Raw genomic sequence first — 23,874 nt, 5'->3', positions numbered from 1 at the left:
TTATTGATTGTAATCCTTGTACCTGACACCTTGCCATTTAACAGTATTCTACTAGCTGTAAGTTGGGTTTTAACTCTGGGTAAATAAAATAAGTAGAATGGAAAGAGAGAAAAGCCATGTCTGTTTAGTATGGTAGGCTTGAAGTTAGAAATGTAAATGTCTATTGGGTAAGGCAAGTACCTCTTGTATAACTCTTTGTTAAAAGTTTTGTTAATTTGTCTCCTCAATCACCAAAAGTACTAAGACTGGGACAAAGCCCTTATAGTTGGCATCTACCAAAGAAGTTGAGAGGGAGTTCCTTGCCACTTGGAAGAGCCCTTCTGTAGATATCAGGACCTTGAACTGTTTCTGCACCACTTATGTGAAAGTGTTTTTTCATTTTGTTATATGTGATGCCACATGTAGTTTTCCTTAAAGAAACATTTGAAAGAAGTAAGTAATATGAGTTTTAGTTATTAATTACTAATGTATTTCTGTGGCTATACTTTTTCTTTCATACAAAGTATATCATCGTACGCATAAAATGCAACTTTTTAGCAAAGAAAGTAACTATACGTTGAATTCACACAAAAGGTCCATTTCTAGATATAAAAGAGGCATGGTTTCACCCACTTGATAATCTGCTGGGTCATGATGGTTCAGGGAAATGGCTAAAGGGGGAAGAATAAAGAGCACATAAAATTATCTTTCCCTTTCTCCAAAAATTCTCATTTTAAGAGAAGGTCTTACCTATACTTTTATAGATTTTAACTCTTAATATCAGTGTCCTCATAGGGTTTCTTTTGTTTTAAAGATAAATGTGTTTTATTAAAATCTTTGTTTTGTTGATTTTCATTTTACTTTTTTTTTCATGGTGTCTCATTAAGAATTAAGCTAACTGCCTTCACCAATCTGTTAACCTTGGTACTACTTCTTTTTGCATATGAATTGTGTTTTAGGCCTAGACTATGTCTATAAGCTGTCTATGTAGTTTCAAAGTGGAAAAACTGATTTAATTATGAAGATTGTGTGCCACCTTGTGGAGGATTATGCAATTAGCAGTCTCATTTACCCTGAGAATTAGAGTAGAACTAGGGATATTCTAGTTGAACACTTCATAGAAAAAGTGTTTTTACATGTTTTAACATATCTACCTTATTTTAAATGCATATATAAGATGTTTAGGTTGGTCCAACTGGTAGCAGATAGTTCTAGAGGTTATTTGGTACTGATGCCATTCTTTGGTATAGAATATTAATACATATTCTGTACCAAAGAATATGGTTGAATTTTAGTATTTGTGGCATGAGTAATGATTGATTGGTGATTGACTGACTTAGTAGCTTAGGATTTGTACATGGCTAGAAATTTTAAACATAGACTATATTATTGACCACATTATCTTCAATACTTCTTAGTCCCTGGCTTCCCCTTTTAGTCCTATAGGCTGCAAATTCAGATCTTACCTTGTCACATCTCTGCTTAAGATCTTGTGTAACTTCTTCACTGTCTGAGGAATCAAGTTCAAATCTTTTATCTTATACTCCACTTTCTTTTAACCTCATGTCTACCTACTCCCTATGTGGTCTCTTTACAACAGACAGTGCATTTATTTATTACACAGTAAAACCACTATAATTGCAATACTTAATTTAATTCTCATGGTAGCTTTAGGAGGTGTAGGTACTCTAGGTAACCAGTGGTTTAAGAAGCCTGCTGGTGACCACATAGCTATGGTGATAGGAATATTATAGCTAATATCTGCCTGATTTTAGAGTCCATGTTTTTTAAAGCATTCTTGATTTGTTTTTCTATTTGTGTATCCTTGGGGGTTTTTGTTTGTTTGAGATGTTTCTTTGTTTTATATTATCTGCTTGAAAAATCCTCCTTTTTTGTCCCCCAATCTGCCTACATGAATACAAAACCGCCTTCATCTGATGCATAGAATAAATGCCACTGAAACCACAAACCTTACCTGAGTTCCCTCACACACATACACACTCTCTCCACTTTTGAACTCCAGTGTACTTTTTACCTCTCTTATGGTACTTAGTCTGTCCTGCACTAAGATCATTTATATAACCTGTTTTGTATTCTTAACTAGATTGTAAGCTCCATGAGGATAAGGACTATGTCTTTTTTCTTTTTAATTCCCTAAGCTGCTTTGCTAGTTCAGATCTGTACTAAAAAGATATTGAACAAATATTGCCCTAAGGGCTGGGAGAAATGGAGAACCACTGTAGGCTGCCCTTTATTAAGAAAACAGAGAAAGCATTATTGCTTACAGATTGTACTGCCCTTGGATGTACATGAATTGTTACAGAATCTCTGTGCATAGAATGAATTTCCAGTAAATCTTAGGACTATTTACTACCAGTTTATCTTTTGCATCACTGTAAAGAAATGCTTTCTGTTTTCTCTTTTCTACTTCTTTCTCTACTATTCTGCAATTATTACCATAATTTTTAAAGGCCTTTGATATATTTTATGCATTAATTAATACTTTTGCTGCTGTTTGTTTCAAGATAATTTATTTTTTGAATATCTTAAATAATTAGATGGTTAAATTGAAAATTTTTGTTATATATTTTATTCAGGTGTATCAAAAGGTCCGGTTTCCATCCAATTCATTTAATTTTACTTTTAAACTTCAACTGGGACCACAAAGCTTCCATGGATAGGAATGACATCTTGGCTTAATTCCATTGGGATGCGTGCTCTGTGCCAGATTTTATTTTGCTCAGCTATCAATGAGGCTGTTGTGGAAATGTGGGTTTTCTTTGCTGTGAGAATTTATGGTACAAAGAAACCTGCTTTTCAGAAAGAACATTGAGAACCCAGAGCCTAAGAGGAAGGGTTATTAAAGTTAATGAACCAGGGTAACCTTATCCAGAGGGTGCCCAGAAACACCATAAAACAAAAGGTCAATTGCTCTTGCTATTTTAGTTATGTGCCCCCTCCTTCTCTGAGTTTCGGAATTTAACAGGGTTAATTGCCTTTATTGTGAGGCCTTGGCAAATAATTTTTAAGCCAGATGAAAAATTCTTTAAATTTTTTTCCCTGTAAAATTGTGTCTGGACATCACTGTGTGCCATTTGGGAAACAACATTACTAATGACAATGGATTGTTTTATAGTTCTGAGATATGACAGTTTATGACTAGTTTAAAATAATTGCCATTATTTCACATGTATATAGTGTCAAAGGGTTCTAGGTGCTGAATTGGACATGGGATCAGATACAGTAATACCATTTTTTTAATATTTATTTTTTAGTTGTAGTTGGACATAATACCTTTGTTTTATTTATTTATTTATTTTTATGTGATGCAGAGGATCAAACCCATGGCCTCACACATGCAAGGCAAGCGCTCTACTGCTGAGCCATTGCCCCAGTCCTACAGTAATACCATTTTTATTGCATCTGTAATACTTAGGAATGACACAGAGTATTTTTAATTTTTGTGCATTTTAAAAATTTCTTTAATTAGTAGACAGTAGAATGCACTTTGATACTTCATATATAATAGAGTATAATTTCTCATTCTTGTGGGTATACATGGTGTGGAATCCCACCAGTACATATGTACATTTGGGTAATAATGTCTGATTCATTCTACTACCCTTCCTACCTCCATACCACTTTTCCTCCCTTCACTCCCCTTTATCTAAAGTAACACTATTCCTCCCTAGCCCTACCCCCTGTGCATTGTAAATTAGCATCTGTGTATCAGAGAAAACATTCAGCTTTTGATTTTTTTTTTTTTTTTGGATTGGCTTATTTCGCTTAGCATGATATTCAACTCCATCCATTTACCAACAAATGCCATAATTTCATTTTTCTTTAAAGCTGAGTGATATTCCAGTGTGTGTGTGTGTGTGTGTGTATAGCTATAACATTTTTTTATCCATTCATCTGTTGAAGGGCACCTAGGTTCCTTCCACATTTTAGCTATTATGAATTGAGCTGCTTATAAACATTGATGAGGATGCATCACTGTAGTATGCTGATTTTAAGTCCTTTGGGTATATGCCAAGGGGTGGGATAGCTGAATCAAGTGGTGATTCTGAGTTTTCTGAAGAATCTCCATACTGCTTTCCAAAGTGATTACACCAATTTGCAGTCTTACCACCAATGTATGAGTGGACCTTTTTTCCCACATCCTTGCCAACATTTATTGTTGCTTGCATTCTTTTTTTTTAATGTTTATTTTTTTAGTTATTGGACACAATACCTTTATTCCATTCATTTATTTTTATATGGTGCTGAGGATCGAACCCAGGGCCCTGCACGTGCTAGGTGAGCGCTCAACCACTGCTGAGCCACAATCCTAGCCCCTGTTGCTTGTATTCTTGATGATTGCCATTCTGACTGGAATGAGATGAAATTTTAAGAGTAGTTTTGATTTGCATTTCTCTGAACTGCTGGAGATGTTGAACATTTTTTCATATATTTATTGATTGATCAATTATATTTTTTCTTCTGTAAAGTGTCTGTTCAGTTCCTTAGCCCATTTATTGACAGGGTTATTTTATTTTTGGTGTTAAGGTTTTTGAGTTCTTTATATATTCTGGAGATCAGTGGTCTATCTGAGGTACACATGGTAAAGATTTTTCTCCCATTCTGTAGGCTCTCTCTTCATGTTGTTGTTTTCTTTGCTGTGAAGAAGCTTTTTAGTTTGAATCCATCCCATTTATTGGTTCTTGATTTTACTTCTCGTGTTTTAGGAGTCTTTTTAAGGAAGTCAGATCCTAAGCCAACCTGGTGAAGATTTGAGCCTACTTTTCTTCTGTTAGGCACAGGTTCTCCTGTTCTAGTGCCTAAGTCTTTGATCCACTTTGAGTTGAGTTTTGTGCAGGGTGAGATAGGGGTTTAATTTCATTTTTGTTATATGTGGATTTCCAATTTTCCCAGCACCATTTATTGAATAGACTATCTTTTCTCCAGTGAATGTTTTTGGCAACTTTGTCTATATGAGGTAGCTGTATTTATGTGGATTTGTCTCTATGTTTTATATATTGTACCATTGGTTTATGTGTCTGTTTTGGTGCCAATATCATGCCATTTTGATTACTGTGGCTCTGAAATATAGTTTAAGGTCTGGTATTGTGATGCCTTCTGCTTTACTTTTCTTGCTAAGGATTGCTTTAGCTATTCTGGGTTTTTTATTTTTCCAAATGAATTTCATGATTGCTTTTTCTATTTCTATGAAGAATATCATTGGGATATTAATAGGAATTTCATTAAGTTTGTATAATGCTTTTAGTAGTATGGCAATTTTGACAATATTCTGCCTATTTAGGAGCATGGGAGGTTTTCCATCTTCTAAGGTCTCCTTCAATTTTTTTTTTTTTTTTTTTTTAGTGTTCTATAATTTTCATTGTAGAGGTCTTTTTTTTTTTAAGGTATTGTGAATGGGGTAGTAGATTCATCAATGATGTATGGGAACACATTTGATTTATGGGTGTTTGTGTTATAACCTGATACTTTGCTGAATTCATTTATAAGTTGTAGAAGTTTTCTGGTGGGATTTTTTTGACTCTTCTAAATATAGAATCATGTCATCCGCAAACAGTAATAGTTTGAGTTCTTCTTTTCCTATTTGTATCCCTTTCTTTCTCCTATTTAATTGCTCTGTCTAGAGTTTCAAGGATGGTGTTTTGTGCATGTAATAAAGGTGGAAATTTTCTTCATGCTTGACAGCCTTTAGAATATTTTCATGTAACTTAGAGCTGAAGAACTTCACAATGCTCAGAATTTTTTAAATGAAAAAATAAGATGTGTGAAAGTTACATAACCTGTACTTGATCACCCAGTTAGCACTAGAACTTAGTCCTGCTCCAAAAGGCTATTCTTATTTAGAGAGTAGAGAAGCATTGTTTTTGTATCTCCAAGTTATTTGGGGATAAAATGGATGTTTCACTTAGAAAATTTACTTAGAATTTGAAATTATATTAAAATATGACAGCTCAGCTCTGTGAATGGCAAGAGATTTCATAGTGTAACCTAATTTCCACATGCACTTTGAAATATAATCCTTCATGGTGGGACACCATTTAGATGACAGGCCTAGGGCAGCTTTTACAGTTTTCCTGTGGTGTTTTACTTAACTTAAAAAAAAAAAAAATGGTGGACTTGTGTAACCAGTACACATAAGTATGATATTTAAAAAGGGGAAAATATTTGGAAAATGAAAATGCAGTGTCATTGTATAAGGAAGGATCTGTGATGTAGCCTAATGTATAAAGAGTCACTGTTCATCAAATAAGACATCATTTTTTTACAGTGATAAAGTCCATAAATGTAATAGACATTTTAGTCAGAAGAAACCTAATTTTCAAGATATCCAGAATGATACCTTGAAATGTTAATGTATGAAGCATTAAACCTTCCACAGTATATTTGAAAAAATTTTCACCAATTTCCATGAAAGCTATAAGCTATAAATCAGTTTATTCCTAAAATAAATAACTTCAACTTACAGCCAGTTTTTTTTAGAGAGAAATTAAAAGCCTTTTTAAAAGTTGCTTTTTTCAGAAATAGCTAGATGTTCTTATGTTGTAATTTTTTTTTTTTTTAGTTGTAGTTGGACACAATACCTTTATTTTACTTATTCATTTTTATGTGGTGCTGAGGATTGAACCCAGGGCCTTACACGTGCTAGGCAAGCACTCTAACACTGAGCCACAACCCCAGACCTTATGTTATACTTTGATAATGCATATACTTCCAAGATTTTTTATTTTTATAATCTGAGAAAAAAATGTCATAGGTCTTTAGTAAATAAAAAAGTGGTTTCGTTGTTAAGGAACTGATAAGTGTGAGTTTTTCATTACCTAACTCAGAAACTCCTAAACTAGACTGCACATTAGGTTCCTCTGGGTACAATAAAAATAGACTTTTTTTTTTCTTTTTTTTAATATTTATTTTTTAGTTATAGGTGGACACAGTATCTTTATTTTATTTTTAGGTAGCGCTGAGGATCAAACCCAGTGCCTCATGCATGCTAGGCTAGTGCTGTACCTCCGAGCCACAACCCCAGTCCCTAGACTCTTCTTTTTTAACCTACAAAAGAATATGGAATCAGAAACTTGGGGAACATGTCCTAGTGATCTCTTTTTAAAATAAATCTCTTGCAATAGTGATCTGCTGCAGCTTTTCCATATACTCGTATTTAGGAAATGCTAATCTATGCATTTTGAAAGTTATCAGTTTTTTAAAATTTCATAAAAATTTAGTTAGATGCACTTTCTTACATAATATCTGAAACAACTGACTAGATCTGGTATCTATACTTTCTCCTCAAGTTCTTGGGGTTGTGTTTTGTTTTAATTTGATGGACACAATACCTTTATTAATTTGGTTATTTTAATATGGTACTGAGGATTGAACCCAGTATCTGACCCTTGAGTGTGAGGCAAGCACTTCAATACTGAGCTGCAACCCCAGCCCTTGTTTTTGTTTTTTTTTTATACATATTTTTCTGATTTTTATAGAGACCGTTTATTTGTTTGGTGGCTGGGATGGAACACAAGATCTTGCTGACTTCTGGGCATACAGTGTGAAGGAGAACCAGTGGACATGTATCTCTAGAGACACTGAGAAAGAGGTAAGTTTTCAGACTTTTTATACACCCATATTGCATTAGAAGCATGGGTATACACTTTTTTGCAAGATTGTTTTCTTCTCTAATATTTATCAGCAGTAGTTGTAAAAGAGTTTGTCATATACAAGCTTGGTTTAAGTATTCCTACATTCTAGCTTCCATACCTGGTTTGTTAACTACTGGCACATATGCAAGACTGTTTTGTAAAGATGAAAGAAAATGGATATTTTTATGTCATTGAATTTTTACACTCCTTAGCCCAGAAATGTAATTGCATGACCATCCTTTTGTCCTTGTCACCTCTACTCTTGTATTTAGCATTTGTCTCATTTTAATTTCCTTTGGCAAATGTACTTTTGGTGTTCTAGCCTCTCTCTCTCACTATTTTGGCCTCTCACTGTTTTACTGTATAGTCATGCACTGCATAATGACCTTACAATCAATGGCAGGCCACATATGTAGTGCTGGTCCAATAATATTATATTGCCTAGTGACATTATACCTGTGCTGGTTTGTATAAATGCACTCTATGATGTTTGTACAATGATGAGATAGCATGACAATGCATTTGGGGTTTTTTTGTATTATTCTAATTAGTTATACATGACATGACAATGCATTTCTTAGAATGTGCCACCAACATTAAGCTACTTCTAGTTGTGTGTCAGTTTTCATAAATTATGTATATATTTTAAACTTTAAATTGCATATATATGTGCATTTTTATATCTATCCATATGTAGATATGTAGACATACATGGCATTTCCATACTGAATAAAATGATTTGCTTTTATGGCTTTGAATTAAACAATTATATGATTATATTATACTTTGAAATAAAACAAATATTTTTCTCAAAAATTTTATAGAACTTATTGCTGTATCCTCCATCTAGGCTGTTTGAAATTATGAACTGAAAAATAAACTATAAAATAACAGAAGCTGAATGTGAAGAGGGGGAAACAAGATTTAATTCAGACCCTCTGATTTTCATTTTGGAAAGACCATTTCAAAACATCTGATGCTGTGTCTTCAATCCTAGGAAACTGGGTTCTTGCTTACTTAGCATGTTTCAGCAATTAGTCATTTGGGTTATTTTTATTTTCTCAAAAAGACCTTGAAATTCTGATTTCTGTTTTGTAGCCTTGACAAAAGTATGTAAAATTGGCCTTCCCTTGTCAGTATAGAGGTACCATGTTCTGAAATGATTATTTCTGTCCTCAACAAAAATAAAAGACATCTAATTTTTAAAACACAAACACACACTTAACACTTCTTTTCAATGATTTTAAATCTATGTTGGTTACATCTCTAATTATTCTTGCAGTAAGCCTAGGATCATCTTCAAGTCCTCCTTCTTCATTAAGGGTATATAATTTGTGCCAAAGTTACATTAATATCCTATACTTTATTTCAGATGTCTTTTCCTTTTGGCGCTGATTCCATCTTTATGATTTCTTAAATTTTTTTGTTCACTATTGATGATCTCCAGATCTGTTCTCCATTCCTGAGCACAGTCTTGAAAAACACGTTTGGCCACTGATGCCTCTGCTTAAGCCCTGTGACTACTTTCAGTTACCAATTATATTTTATCTGTTACATTATATGCACTCACAAAACCTCAGTAATAAGCATTTATTTGCTTATGAGTCTGCAGGTTGGCTAGGCCATTCTTTTGGTTTAGGCTGGGCACACTTATTTGTCTGCGATTCAGCTGTCTATTGGCTAGTTGAGGATACCTTCCATTGGGACTACTTGGTTGTGTTCTGCATAGTTCCTTACCTTGCTCTGGGATAGCTGGAACCATGGCAAGGGCAAAGCTGCAAGAGGGGTAAAGTAGATGTAAACAATCCATCAAATTTATTCTTGTCTCCTTAGCATAAAGATCTAGAGTCAGCATGTTGTGGGAAACACTGTTAAAGACATAGACACAAAATAACAACAATAATAAAACTATTTATCTACCTCTGTTCATTTTGCTTAGAGTAAAAACTCCAAATTTCTCATCAGGATTTAGTCTTCATCTACTTTTCCAGTTTCATCTCCTGACTTTATGTTCTAACCTTCCTGGAATTATTCAATTTTCTGACCTGTGTTATTTGACAATGTTGTTTTCCCTGTTTTAGATTAACAGAGGGTCTTCCCCCTAAGCATTTACTAGTAAATACTTACTTATTCTTTAAACTCAGTTCAGACTTCACTTCCTCAGCTTGCTGTGGTGTCCACTTAAACTTTTTTTTAGTTCTTGAATGGGTTGCTATCCGTTTATAATCCTGTTTGCATCATTTCCTTTAAAATATAACTAAGCATATATAGGATTATATACTGTCTGTAGTTTTAAGCAATCATTGGTGGTCTTAGAATTTCTCCTCTCTGGATAAAGAAGGATTCATGTAATAATATGACAAAAAGTTCTTCAAAAGTGTAGAAAATAGTTTCATATATTTAGTTGTTGGGTGGTTTTCTGTCTGGTAATTATAGTGTGACATGTATGTTTACTCTCAGGGAATAAACAGATGGGGTGAATTACATTAAAAGTTAGTGCTAGGGCAAAGCAAGAGGATAAATGCAAAATTCAGGACAGTAGCTTCTTGGGGGGGTGTTTATAGTTGATTTTAGAGGTAATATTGATATTCTGCTTCTAAGGCTGAGAAATGTGTAGGTAATTGTTCATTCTATTACTTTTTATACTGTTTACATAGGTGTAAGTAATATTTAGAACTCAGTAATTATTTTAAAAGTAATGCTGAAAAACTGTAGAGGTTATTTTGATGGAAACACTTTGTTTTTGTTATTTTGAAGTTAAGAGAGAGAAGTAACAAGGTGACTTAGTACTAGATAGAGCTTATATTTATTATAGTTTATTATTACTTTCTTTATATGGACACCTAAAAGTCTTTTGTTGGTCTACCTGTGAATTGAAAGGAAATACATGGCTCTGACTACTGCTCATTGTTTTTAAAACTGAGCAGTAAATATTTCACATATCTCGTTTTATTTATTTATTTATTTATTTATTTGGTACCAATGAGTACAAATTTATCGCTAGCTAGACTTGAGCTGGGTTCACAAGAGCTGGCTACATCAATGACTGAGAAAATGGCAAAAGAAGCATGCAACACACAGAAATACCTTTTGCTTACAGGAATCAGGAACAGCTCTTGACCTTAAGGGTCCGTTGGAAAGAGAGAGAGAACACGCCTGAAACCATCCATCCTATTTATTGAGGAGAAAGACATTCATTCGAGAAAGTTCAACCTCAATAAGGCAAGGAATTAGGTTTCAGGGGGTTGCTTGGTGATGTCTTGTGGTCAGCAAATTGACTGACATCTTGGAAAGCCACACCCATCTCAGGTGCTGTGTGGGATGAAAGGCAGAGCGAGCAAAAAGGAAACATACGTCACACAGTCCAGTCAGATCAGCAATGTCATTCCAGTCCCCTCAAGTGCTCAAATGCTCATAGCTCACATACAGCCCATGGCTGGCTCGCGGCACAAATTATTGTTTGATGAAACCCCAGAGGATGTATTTTTAAAAATAATTAAAAAGCAAAATTAACTTAATTTACTGAAATGTATATCTAATAAAAGATTTCAGAGATTTAAAGATAATAGAATGACTCAGCTCTTAAAGAGAAAAAATTATTTTAAATGTTTATATGTGCAAGTAAGTTTTTATAAGTTTGAAACAAATGTATTATTGTTCAAAGTAGTTAATTAAAAAGATATTTTTATGAACCCCAATCCAATTCCATTAATATTCTTTAAATTTTTTTATTTATTCTTTTTAGTTATTCATGACAATAGACTATATTTTGACACCATACATGGAATATAACTTTCCATTCTTGTGGTTATACATGATGTGGAGTTTCACTGCTCATGAATTCATAGTTTTGGGGACCAAATCTTGGAAAGTAAAAAGAAAAGTTGAACCTTTGTTTGTTTTTCATTATATTACAAAAATTTGAGGCATGATGAACAATGCCATGTTCAACAAAGATGGGAATGGTCATGTTCCTTTAATATTCTTGTAGACTAACTATAAAAGTTCAATAGACTAACTATAAAAGTTCAATATTTTGTAATATGACTATCAGCCATGATTATTAATGAAAATGAAATTTAAAGCTGGAGACATCTTAGAAAAGACTGGATTATACCTTTTCATAAAAGCAGGGTAGGAAAATGTCCCTTACTTACATTTTTCTGAAAGTACTAAGTTTTGCTTTCTTACGTAATTCTGACTTCATTTCTGAAATTAGACAGGGCCTTCCTCTTATTGGATGATACTTATACTAATGAGTCTCAGACTTTATGACCTCAGGATTCCTTTATACAAAACTCATTGAAATTTGAAATTTATTTGGGTTATATCTATTGAAATTTACTATACTAGAAATTAAAATAGATCTTTAAAATTTCTATGTCGATTATTTTAAAATAGCAGTAATAAACCTATTACACACTAAAATAAATAATATTTTTATTAAAAATAACAATTTTCCAAAATTTTTAGCAAGAAGAGTAACATTGTTTTGCATTTTCATAAATGTCTTGGTTAGTGAAAGATAGATTCTCATATATCTGCTTTTTCATTTACTCTCTTGTGACATGTTGTTTTGCATGAAATATTGAGGAAAGTTGGACCTCAGATAGCAGTTTTTGGAAGGAGAGTGATATTTTAATATCTTTTTTCAGACAATTGTATATGTTCTTTGATCCCATATCCTAAGTTGACAAGTCATTGTTTTTTACAGGTAGTTGTAGTGTAGACTCTGAAACCATACCAGCTTACTTTTTTGTATTCTGTTACATTAAAATCCATTGGTTTGTTTTGCTCTTTGAATGATTTTTTTTTAATCCATGCATGGTTTTTAAACTTTTTTAAAATTTGTTCTTTTTAGTTATACATGACACTAGAATGTATTTGACAAATCATATGTGGTTTTTTAAACTAATGTGTTGGTCATCTGAAAAATACTGGTTCCCTGAGTTACAGATATTGACCTTTTATGTAATATTCAAAAAAATCAAATTTGTTAATATCACTGTCAGTTGTAGGTATTGGGATAGTGTTGATCACAGTAGCAATTTTCTAAAATTCTGAGGCATGCTTAAAATAAATATGAAGTCATTGGCAACAGATTTTCTCATTCACTTTTGAGATACTGTCTGACATAACCACAAACTCTGAATAATCATGCTTTTTAAAAAAATATTTTTAGACCTTTATTTTGTTTACCTTTTTTTTTTTTTTTAATGTGGTGCTGGGGATTGAGCCCAGTACTACATGTGTGCTAAGCAAGCGCTCTACTACTGAGCCACAACCCCAGCTTAAATAACCATACTTTAGTTGTTCTCTCAAGTAAATATAGAGTTCTATGGAAAAAGCACCTTTATCAGCTTGCAATGCAAACATTTGCGTAGGTGCTTTTCCTTGAGAAAACATCATACATCAAGTAGCATTGTTTTTTCATTTTCTAGACCTCTTGAATGTTTGGCTTAATAGAAGACAGCTAATTTATACATCTGTTTCTGCATTCAGGCTGCTATATCAGAAAATCATGTAGCCTCTGGAAATTTTCAGAACATTCATAGAGAATGAGCATTAAAAAAAAATGTATCCTTGTATTGTTATGAAAACAACTTTGACCTTATGGACTCCCTGAAGTGCTTTGAAGAACCCAGACTGTACTGAGAACTGTAACTTTAATCTAATTCAGTCCCTATTCAGATATAGACAGTTATCCCAAAATGACCCAGATTTGTCCTTTAGAAGCATCCCATTGTCATCGTCCCCACAGCCTCTGACCCAGGATTTAGTCCATTATCATGCATTGCGTTTTGTTTTCATGATTCTTTAGCCTCCTATTCTTTTTAACTAACATTTTTTAAGACTACAGGGAGTCATCTTGTAGAATATCCCTCAACTGGCTTTGCATGATATTTTCTTAGGATTGGATTCAGATTATGCATTTTGTATTAGTCAGAGTATTCCAGAGGAACAGAATCGACAGGAAGTATAATTATAAAAATGGAATTTATTAGGTTGGCTTAAGCGATCAGAAGCTGGATAGTCCATAGTGATTGTCTTCAGGCTAGAGAGGAACCAAAACCTGCCACAGTCCAAGACACTGAAGCCCTAGAACAAGAGGGATTTATAGTGCTACCCTAGTCCAAGACTGAAGGCTTATGGAAACTCCCTGAGAATCACCACTGGAAGAGTCCTTTGAAAAAGTGAAGAAGCGACAGTCCAATATCCTCAATCAAAGCAGCAATCAAGAACCTGTTCAAGAAGAATTGAGCTTGCATCTGCTGCTGTATCCTTGTTTTTCCAGCTTTTATTCCATCTAAGCCACTGTCCTATTGGATGCTGCCCATGCTTAAGGAGGGTCTCTACTTCAGTTGGCTATCCCACATGCCAGCCATTCCTAGACACACCCTCACTGACACACCCAGAAGCCTCTTAATCATTGACATCTCTTAATCCGATCATGTTGAGAATTCAAATTAACCATTACACATTTTTAGCAGGCATAACACATGGATTACATTGGCTTCAGGAGACAGACACATTATTTCAGTTCATCTGATGTTAGTTAGCTTTGATCACTTGGTTAAGCAGCTGCCTACCAGATCTCTCCTCTTTATAATTAATACTTTGTGGTAAATATTTTAAAAATATGAAAATATTCTGTTATTCATCAAACTCTTACCTTTTTAGCCTCCTTTCACTAATCTGTTAAAACTCTTTCCAAAGTTGTTGTGCCATTTTATACACCTGCCAATGGTATGTGAGGCTTTTGATTGCTCCCTATTGCTCTAAAAAGTTGCTTTGTTCCACACCTGAGTTGAAAATCAGTTGTTCTTATATGTTTCTGTTTGCACTCTCTATATCTTGTTTCATTATATTTGGTCTCTATTTACACCAATATGGCATTCCTTTAATTACTGTAGTTTTATAGTAACTCATAGGGTCCAAGAGTGAAGTCCTCTTTGTTTTGTTTTGTTTTTGGTCTTGGGGATTGAACCCTAGGGCATTTACACTGAGCCACATCCTCAGTCCTTTTTATATTTTATTTAGAGACAGGGTATTGCTAAGTTGCTTAGAGCCTCACTAAATTGCGTAGACTGGCCTTAAACTCGTGATCCTCCTGCCTCAGCCTTCCAAGCTGCTAGGGACCTCTTTGTTCTTTTCAAAATAATTTTGGTTCTTTTAGGTCTTTTACATTTTTTGTATGAATTTTAGAGTTATCTTGTCAGTTTCTAAAACTGTTGCAATTATGACAGGGAGTGTGATGAGTCTATAAAACAATTTGGAAAGAATTAATGTCTTAATGATATTAAGTCTTCTAATCCATGAATGTGGTTTAATCTCCACTTTGGGGTTTTCACATTAGAGTTATTGGATATTTTAATTGAATTTATTCCAGTGTATTTTATCTTGTGTGTATTGTGTTATAAGTGGGATTTTGAAAGTTTTTTACTTTTACTTGTTGGTAATATGGAAAATCATGTCATTTTGTTAAGTTCACTTATTTCTAATAGATCTTTTTATTTTTTAGGACATTTTAAACAACAGTTGTAGTGTATATGAATAGAGACACTTTTATTTTGTTCCTTTCTGTTTTTTTTTTCCACATGTCAAAATTGTAGCTGATTTTTCTTTTTCTTTTTTTAAATTTTTAATTCATGTTAAGTAGTTATATGTGACAATAGAAAGCAGTTATGCAGTTTGATATATCATACATAGATGGGGTATAATTTCTCATTTTTCTGATTATACATGTTGTAGAATCACATCAGTCATGCATAGGGTAATACATATACATACATAGGGTAATAATGTCTGGTTCATTCTACTATCCTTCCTGGCCCCAGACCCTCTCCCCTCCCTTTACTCCTTCTACCTAATCCATAGTAACTCTATTCTTCCCTAGCCCCTCCCACCTTATTGTGAATTAGCATCCACATATCAGAGAAAACATTTAGCCTTTGATTTTTTGGAATTGGCTTATTTTGCTTAGCAAAATGCCATAATTTTATTCTATTTATTCTTTTTAAAAAATATTTTAGTTGTAGTTAGACACCGTATCTTTATTTTATTTTATTTTTATGTGCTGAGGATCGAACCCAGGGTCTTGCACATGCTAGATGAGCACTCTACCGCTGAGCTACAACTGCAGCCCTCTATTTATTCTTTAAAACAGAGTAATGATCCATTGAATATATATAGCACATTTTCTTTATCCAGTCATCCATTGAAGGACACCTAGGTTGGTTCCATAGTTTAGCTATTATGAATTGAGCTGCTATAAACATTGATGTGGCTGCATCATTTTAATATGCTGATTTTAAGTCCTTTGGGTATATGACAAGGAGTGAGATAGCTGGGTCAAATGGAGGTTCCATTCCAGGTTGACTGAGGAATCTCCATACTGCTTTCCAGAGTGGTTGCACCAATTTGCAGTCCCCCAGCAATGTATGAGTGGACCTTTTTCCCTTCATCCTTGCCAACATTCATTGTTGCTTGTATTCTTGATGATTGTCATTCTGACTGGAGTGAGATGAAATCTTAGAGTAGTTTTGATTTGCATTTCTTTAACTGCTAGATATGTTAGACATTTTTTCATATATTTGTTGATTGATTGATTTTATTTCTTCTCCTTCTTTTACTGACTTGGACTTCCATCACATTGTTAAACAGAAGTGATGAGAAAGCCATCCTTGTCTTGTTCAGTCTTAGCAGGAGAATATTCAGCATGTCACCATTAAATGACAGGTTAGAGTTCAGGTTTTCTCATATTCTTTTTTTTTTTTTTTTTAATTTTTTTTTTTAGTTGTAGATGGACACAATACCTTTATTTTGTTTTCATTTTTATGTGGTGCAGTTCATTTCTATTCCTGTTTTGCTATGAGTTTCATGAATTTATATTGCATGTAAGTATTATGAATATGTGTTAAATTTTATCAAATTGTTTTCTAAATTGGTATTAATATAATCATATTTTTACCCTTCATCCAGTTAATATGACAAATTACTGTGATGGATTTTTACATATAAAATCAACTGCATTCCTTTTGTTTTGAAATATTCTTTTCATTTATTGTTGTATTCTATTTGTAAATATTTTGTAAAAGATTAATTTTGTGTCTTTGTTTAGGGATACTTGCCCATAAATTATTTCTTGACTTCCTTTCCCCTTTCCTCTTATTCCTGCTATCCCCCACCTCTTCTTTGTAATATCTTTTGATTTTAGTGTTACGTTAAATTAGGAATGGAGTAGAATATAGATTTTATTTTAATTTTTTTAGTTGTTTATGGACACAATACCTTTATTTTATTTATTTTTATGTGGTGCTGAGGATTGAACCCAGTGCCTCACATATGCTAGGCATTCTACCACTGAGTTACAATCCTAGTCCTAGAATATAGATTTTAAAATGGAGTTTTTCTTCTTCCAATATATTCCAAATAATTTTGTCTAAAAATGATGAAATTTCTTCCATAGGTATTTGATAAAATATATCAGGATAGAAATCTGGGCTTGGAAGTCTCTTTATGGGAAGATTTTAAATTGTAAATTTAACTTTTCAATAGATATAAGGATTTCATATTTTTCATTTTCATCTCAGTTCATTTTACTGTTATATATTTTTAAGGAATATGTCCATTTTATCTACATTGTCAAATTTTACCAGTTTTTTTTTTAATAGACCTTTATTTTGTTTTTAATTTTTAGAGAGTCTGTAGTACTTTTAGTTCTGATAGTGGCAATTTGTATTTCTCTCTCCCTTTATAAAAAATTAGTCTTGTTAGGGGTATAGAATGCTGTCAGTCTTTCAAATAATCAGCTGTTAATTTTCTCCATTTCTTAATGTTTTCTATCCTATTAATTTCCTTTACCTTTTTTCTTTGTGCTTAGGGTGTAATTTGCTCAGCATTTTAGAAGTACTTAAGTACTGAAGGAAAAAATTTGATAACTTTTCTATTTAAATCTCAAATTTCACATTCTCAGAAATATGACATTTATTAGATGTTATCCCATATTTATTTTTGAGGTTAATTATAAAGTGTACTGGCCACAGCCCAGTTTGTGATAGCCCAATGGGATAGGCAGCCAAGAGTTCAAAGAAAGTACCCAGAGACTGCATGACAGTGCTCTAACAGGGAAGACCTGGTGATGACAGGCTAGACAGATAGCACCTCCATTCCTAAGAGTGCTTTGCCAGCTAATGCCTCTATCCCTCTTGATATTACTCCAGAAAGCCTAGTGGCAACAGGCTAGACTAGCACCTCTGTCCTTCATGCTACTTTGCCAGAAAATAGCATCTTCATTTCTCCTGATGCCTTGTCCAGTAGTGGCTGACTGGACAAGTGTCCTCAGTTTCATACCAGTTAAGGAGAGGAGTTTTATAAGTGAGGCTGCAGAAGCAGTGGCATCGCTAGCTTAGCTTGCTTTGAATGACTAGGCATCCCAAGGAACTTGACCTGCATGTAAGAAAGCATGGAGGATATGCTAACTCACCTTAATTCCTAGTATTCATGGGAGAAAACCAGTGTCCATCAAGATAAAATAAACCTGGACATTTCAGCCCTTGAGTTGACCAGGTTCTTGGGGAACACAAAGAGGCATTTCAGTACCTAGTGTTTTATTATCCTCCTTTTCTCTGAGGATGACACATGGAGTCAGTTCTTTCTTAAATAAAATTTCTTCTTTATCTTCTAAAATCTTGACAAAAATCTTTAAAAGTAAGTTTTTTAAATAGTTAATTGTATAGATTCAAATCAACATACTATCTGGATTAATAACACTAATTGTCAAACTGTTTTCCTTTCCAATATTTCTTCCTTTAGTCAAGTTAATACTGCTGTATTATTGTTCTGATAATACTGTTTTCCCACTGCCTACCCTCTAGTATTGGGGATTGAATCCAAGGCTTTATGCATGCCAGGGAAGCACCCTTAACCCTGACCATACTTGTTTTGTCCTATATTCTGGTGAGAAATACAGAAATGTTCTTAAGGACAAAATTGATATGTAGTATGGAATTGAACTACATCACAAATGACTAAAATGCAATTAATACCTGATTGAAGCCATATGCAATTTGCAAATGAGTGTCATAGTTTACAGAATAGTTTGGTTTATCTTTCCTAGTATATTTTAAGCCTTTCCAGGATAAGATTTGTGTCTCCTACTGCTTCTGTTGTTCTTCTTCAGAGATTTATGCTTGATGTTGAACCCATATTAGTTGATTTGATATTAGTTTCTAAGAAAAACTTCTAATGAAAAGTAACAAAAGGGGCATTTAATTTTATTTTTTGTTATTTGTTCTTTGAATCACCCTCCCCCCTCGCCCTTATTTTCCTCTCTACAGAATGGTCCTAGCGCCAGATCATGTCATAAAATGTGCATTGACATTCAGCGGAGGCAAATCTACACATTGGGACGTTATTTGGATTCCTCTGTGAGGAACAGCAAATCTCTGAAAAGTGACTTCTATCGTTACGACATTGACACAAACACGTGGATGTTATTAAGCGAAGATACTGCTGCTGATGGAGGGCCAAAACTGGTGTTTGATCATCAGGTTTGATGTACAGTTAAATATGTAGTGGAATTAATTAGTGATGAGTAATTCTTGGCTTTTAGACTACTTTTTTTGATGTTGTGCAGAATGGTCTAATAGTAAACACTATAAACACCTATGACAGATTATAAAAATAATTATTGTTTCAGTATGTATAATGTTATTCTTTATTTTAATTGAGCCTACACCAAATTTATACTACACCCTGAATTTGGTGTAGGCTCAATTACCAAGATCTCAGAACATTATTGCTAATCGTAAGAACTTTAGTATGGAGAGAAAATAGAAAAATATTAGGAAAAAACAAATTTAATTTTATAGTAAATATCCACAAATTATAACATAACAACTTGCCTTTTTAATCTTTTTTATCTTACCTGGCAGAAATTTAAAATCAATTTATAATGAGTTCAGGAATTTGAAATCTTGAGCTTTTCTTCCAAATGAAGTAAAATATGTTCAGTTTTGTTTATAGCCAGAAACTTAGGAACCTAGGTAGGAATTTGACATATGCTAGTTTAAGGTTAAACTCAGTACCAGTAGAAGTCATGTAATGGTGTTAAGACAGGGAGACTGCATGCAGTAATACTGGAAGCCATTTTGATACTAATGTGCTTATAGCCATCATCATCATCCCCATCAGTATTATTCTTAGGGTATCTTATTCCGTATCATTTTAGGATAAGTCAAGTAAAACTGTAACCACTTTGAATTTTTATAGGCAGTTTTATTTGATTTAGCCCATTGGCAATGTTTTTTTGGAATGTTGGGGAAAAAAGACTCAAGATCTGTCACACTATTGATGGTAGCATTATCTAGTACTTGGGAAATGAGAGGTGGTGATAGACTTATGACAAAATCAAACATAAGTCTAAAATCTTATGTAGGAGTCAAAACCCAGGTTTTTTTTTTTTTAATCTTTTTAGATTTTTGTTAATTCTTTGCTTTAAAGCTATCTTATTACTATACTGTATTAATACTAATATGTAGTTTTTATAGGAGAATGGCAAAGAGAGAGGCATGTATTATTGCCTATGAAGTGAATTAGGTGGTAAATCATAAACTTTAGTCTTCAAAGTACTCCCCAGAATGAATGTGGAACTTTTGCTGGCTATATGTAACTGAGCTTCTCAGAGCTGTGCACACTTTGCTGACATCCTCAGTGGTGTTCGTGTAGAAAATAAGAACTCCAAGAAAGCAGTCTGGTTTTGGTCTTCTAAAACAGCATCAGCACATAACAATGTTAGGGAACAGTTTATTCTTTTGATCCCAAGTTCCTTCATATTCTTCACAGGTGATGTCTTTTATTTTTATGGATTAAAAAAAGAATAGTATAGGGATAGTCTGACTATATATAGTACATGTAGAGTTCTGTGGGGCTGGCCTTTGTCTCTTGAATTTGATAAAGTAGGATGTTCCTTAGAAGCTGGGTTCTATTAAATAATGCTTGGTCTTCACCTGAATCAGATGGTACTGCAGCATATTGGGGTGAAGAAACCAGGATTTTAGTCCTACTTCAGCTAACAGCTAGCTGTGTGGTGCTGAACAAGTAACATAATTGTATAAGTCTCCATTTTCAAGTTCAAAGACTTTTTTATTTCTAAAGAACGTAATGACAGTTTAGTTCTCAAATTTTTCCACATTGTTGCTTTGTGTGGTTTTCAGAAACAGTGAGACTCAGAGAGAGTTTTTTTGTTTTTGTTTTTTAAACACACACACAAGACACATATTTAGCAAAACTAGGAGACAAGGTAATCCCAATTCCTAATTCCTTATAAGTTTACTCCAAAACAACCAAAATACTTAGAACTTGTGTTGAAGCCCACAACAATCAATGAAAAGAATGGGAATGCTGAGGGAGGTTAGCAATGGTACATCATGGTGGGAAGTTTTAGGAGCTGAGCAGCACGGTGGTCAGTGAATTAACATGTGGAGAATGCCAGAAAGGTCCCAAGGTGGTAAATGTCTAAATGTGCAGGAAACACAGTGACAGTGGGGCACAGTGGCTCCTTTTGCAATAAATAGCTAGAAGGAACTGGAGGAACTCAAAGCTTGAGATAGAGCCCCCTGAATCAGATGAAGCTCATAGAGTTAGAGAATGCATGACATTTTAAAGAAATCATCACATTTTTAAAAAATCATTCAATTTAGTAGCAACAGAGGAAGAAATTGTTGATAAAGATCATGCCCCTTCCATTGGAATCCAGCTGGAATCCTCTAAAAGGTTTCTGGTTCAGGGAAAATCAGCACACTTAAATATGAAAAACTGTGAACAGCAATAAATACCAAATCCTTAGAGAGCTATTTCAAAGAAGACTAGTGAAAAGAAAAATAACAGCAAGACTTTCCTTCACACTAAAGCAAGTGAAAATTATATCCCAGTATCCTAACATGAATTAAATGACTTAATGAAGCTTGAAACTCTAAAGAAAACAACAATGCATGAATTTATAAATGCAGACCAGATAGCTAAATAATAGAAGCAGGTAAAACCAGATTTGGTAAAACTCAGGAAAGAAATTGAAGAAAACCATATCCCTTTTGGAAATGAAGACTAATCTACAGGAGCATAAAGAAGAACAGGTAAGTATCATAAATAATAAAAGTAGTATAAAAGAAAAGAAAAATAAAGAGATAAAAAAGATTAGCCATAAAATTACAGAGATTAGACAGAGGAAAGCCAGCATATACATAATTGGAGCCCTCTTAAAGAAGAATACCAACCAGGTGCAATTGCACATGTCTATAACCCCAGCATCTTGGGATGCTGAGGCAGGAGGATCATGAGTTCAAGGCCATCCTCAGCAATTTAGTGAGGCTCTCAGTAACTTAGCAAGACCCTGTCTCAAAATAAAAGATAATAAGGACTTGGAATGTAGCTCAGTGGTGAAGTACCCTGGGTCCAATCCCTAATAAAGAAAGAAAGAAAGAGAGAGAAGAGGGGGGAGAGGGAGGGAGGGAGGGAGGGAGGGAGGAAGGAAGGAAGGAAGGAAGGAAGGAAGGAAGGAAGGAAGGAAGGAATCAAACAATGGACTGGAACAACATTCAAAAAAAATGTAGTTAAGAATGACTTTCTCTATATATCAGATGTGCACACTATATTTAGGGAAAAGTGACCCAGACATTTAACTCTAAGACATAGAATAGTAACATTAGATTTAAAAGGCAAAGAGATTGTATGTTAGCCACTAGACAAATGATGAAGTCACCTATAAAAGAACTGAAATAAGACTGATAACAGATTTCTCTGTATCTGCATTCACAGGGAGAGTTAACTTACAAAGAGAAAGTTTATTTTGGCTCACAGTTCTGTAGGTTCTAGTCTATGATAAGGTGATGTCTTTGTTTGGGCCTCTTGGCAAGGATGGCACTTCATGGTAGGAACATGTGGCAAAGCAGACTACTTACAATAATGAGCCAGGAAGCAAAAGAAAAGGTGGGTTGTTCTCCCAGAATCACTGTTGGGGGTCACACTCCCCAATGACTCAGGGACCTTCCATAAGGCACCATCTCCTGAAGGTTCATAACACCTCCCAGTAGCACCACCCTGAAGACTAAACCTTTAAATCATGGGCCTTTTGGAGAGACAATACCTATACTACAACATAGCAAATGTCAAAAGACAATAAAATAACATCAAGAAAAGACAGTGTAAGCCAAAGATTTTTTATTAAACCAAAATGTCTATTGAATAGCAACATTTTGAGGAAATTACTATAAAATGGAGAGCAAAGTAGCAGGAAAAAACTTCAATAAAAGAATTAAAGATCTCAGCTCAATGACATTCTCCCTGGACCAAATTGGGTCATTGGCAAGCTGAACATATACTTTTTTTTTTTTTAAGAAGAAAGAGAATAGATTTATTTATTTTTCTTTTTTTCTATTTTTTTTATTTGTTTTAATTAGTTACATAATGTCTTCCTTATTGTATTCTCTGAAATAATAAGAATACATTAGCAGTAGTGTTGAAAAACAGTGTCTTCAGAGAACCTCAAAAATTTGTGGAATTTTCCTGAAAGATAGAAAACAGGTAGGATCAGATTCAACCAGAAAAAACTAGGACATCATAAGATAGCACCAAAAGCTAGGACATAGCTTGAGTTTCAAAGTTTATATAGTGGGGCAAACATTAAATAATCAGTTAGTGACTAAATAGCTGAGTGTTCTCCAGTATGACGAAGTAAGCACTTGGCAGTGATAATTATGTAATGTTAAGGGCTGGAAAGACAAAGCAAAGGGCACTGGCTGCTGAAGAACCTTCATAGCATCCTGTCTCTTCTCCCTATCCAGTCCCCTGAGAAAGTATAGCAATATGGATTTTATGAATATGGATTTTCAAATACAAAGAGGACTACCCCTCAAATCTAGTTATTCTGGAAAAATTAATGAGAAAAGGGTACCAACTCAACAAATTAATGATTAAAGAAAATAGCTAGAAGTAAACTGAAGAAAACTAATTTAAAGTGATATTTTTAAAGTAGTTCTGAAAGATGTACTTCCATAAAAGAAATCAAAAAATTATGAATTAAATATTTGTCAGTGAAATAAAAATTTCAATAAGTTGTACTCAAGGAAAAAAACCAAAAATTTCCAGATCTGAAGAAAGATTACAATTATCAGATTAATTATGACCAATTAAGCTTAAATATCACCAAAAGAAAAGAAACACTCCCCTTTTAGCTACATGAAAT

General features: G+C 33.8%; 1 protein-coding gene across 3 annotated transcripts in view; it reads left to right on the top strand.

Moving 5' to 3' along the window:
* The window catches only part of Mkln1 (muskelin 1), a 336,778-nt gene that overhangs the window by 251,603 nt on the left and 61,301 nt on the right, over nucleotides 1-23,874 (top strand). For all 3 annotated transcript variants that reach the window (XM_076833133.2, XM_076833142.2, XM_076833125.2), the window contains 2 exons: nucleotides 7,476-7,588; nucleotides 18,971-19,183. In XM_076833133.2, the coding sequence (XP_076689248.1) occupies nucleotides 7,476-7,588; nucleotides 18,971-19,183 (326 nt within the window). The remainder of the gene's footprint in view (nucleotides 1-7,475; nucleotides 7,589-18,970; nucleotides 19,184-23,874) is intronic.

This window comes from Callospermophilus lateralis, chromosome 1 (assembly GCF_048772815.1).
Source record: "Callospermophilus lateralis isolate mCalLat2 chromosome 1, mCalLat2.hap1, whole genome shotgun sequence".
NCBI lineage: Eukaryota > Metazoa > Chordata > Mammalia > Rodentia > Sciuridae > Callospermophilus > Callospermophilus lateralis.
Note: the sequence above shows the minus strand (reverse complement) of the source record. Positions and strands in the feature narration are given on the sequence as shown.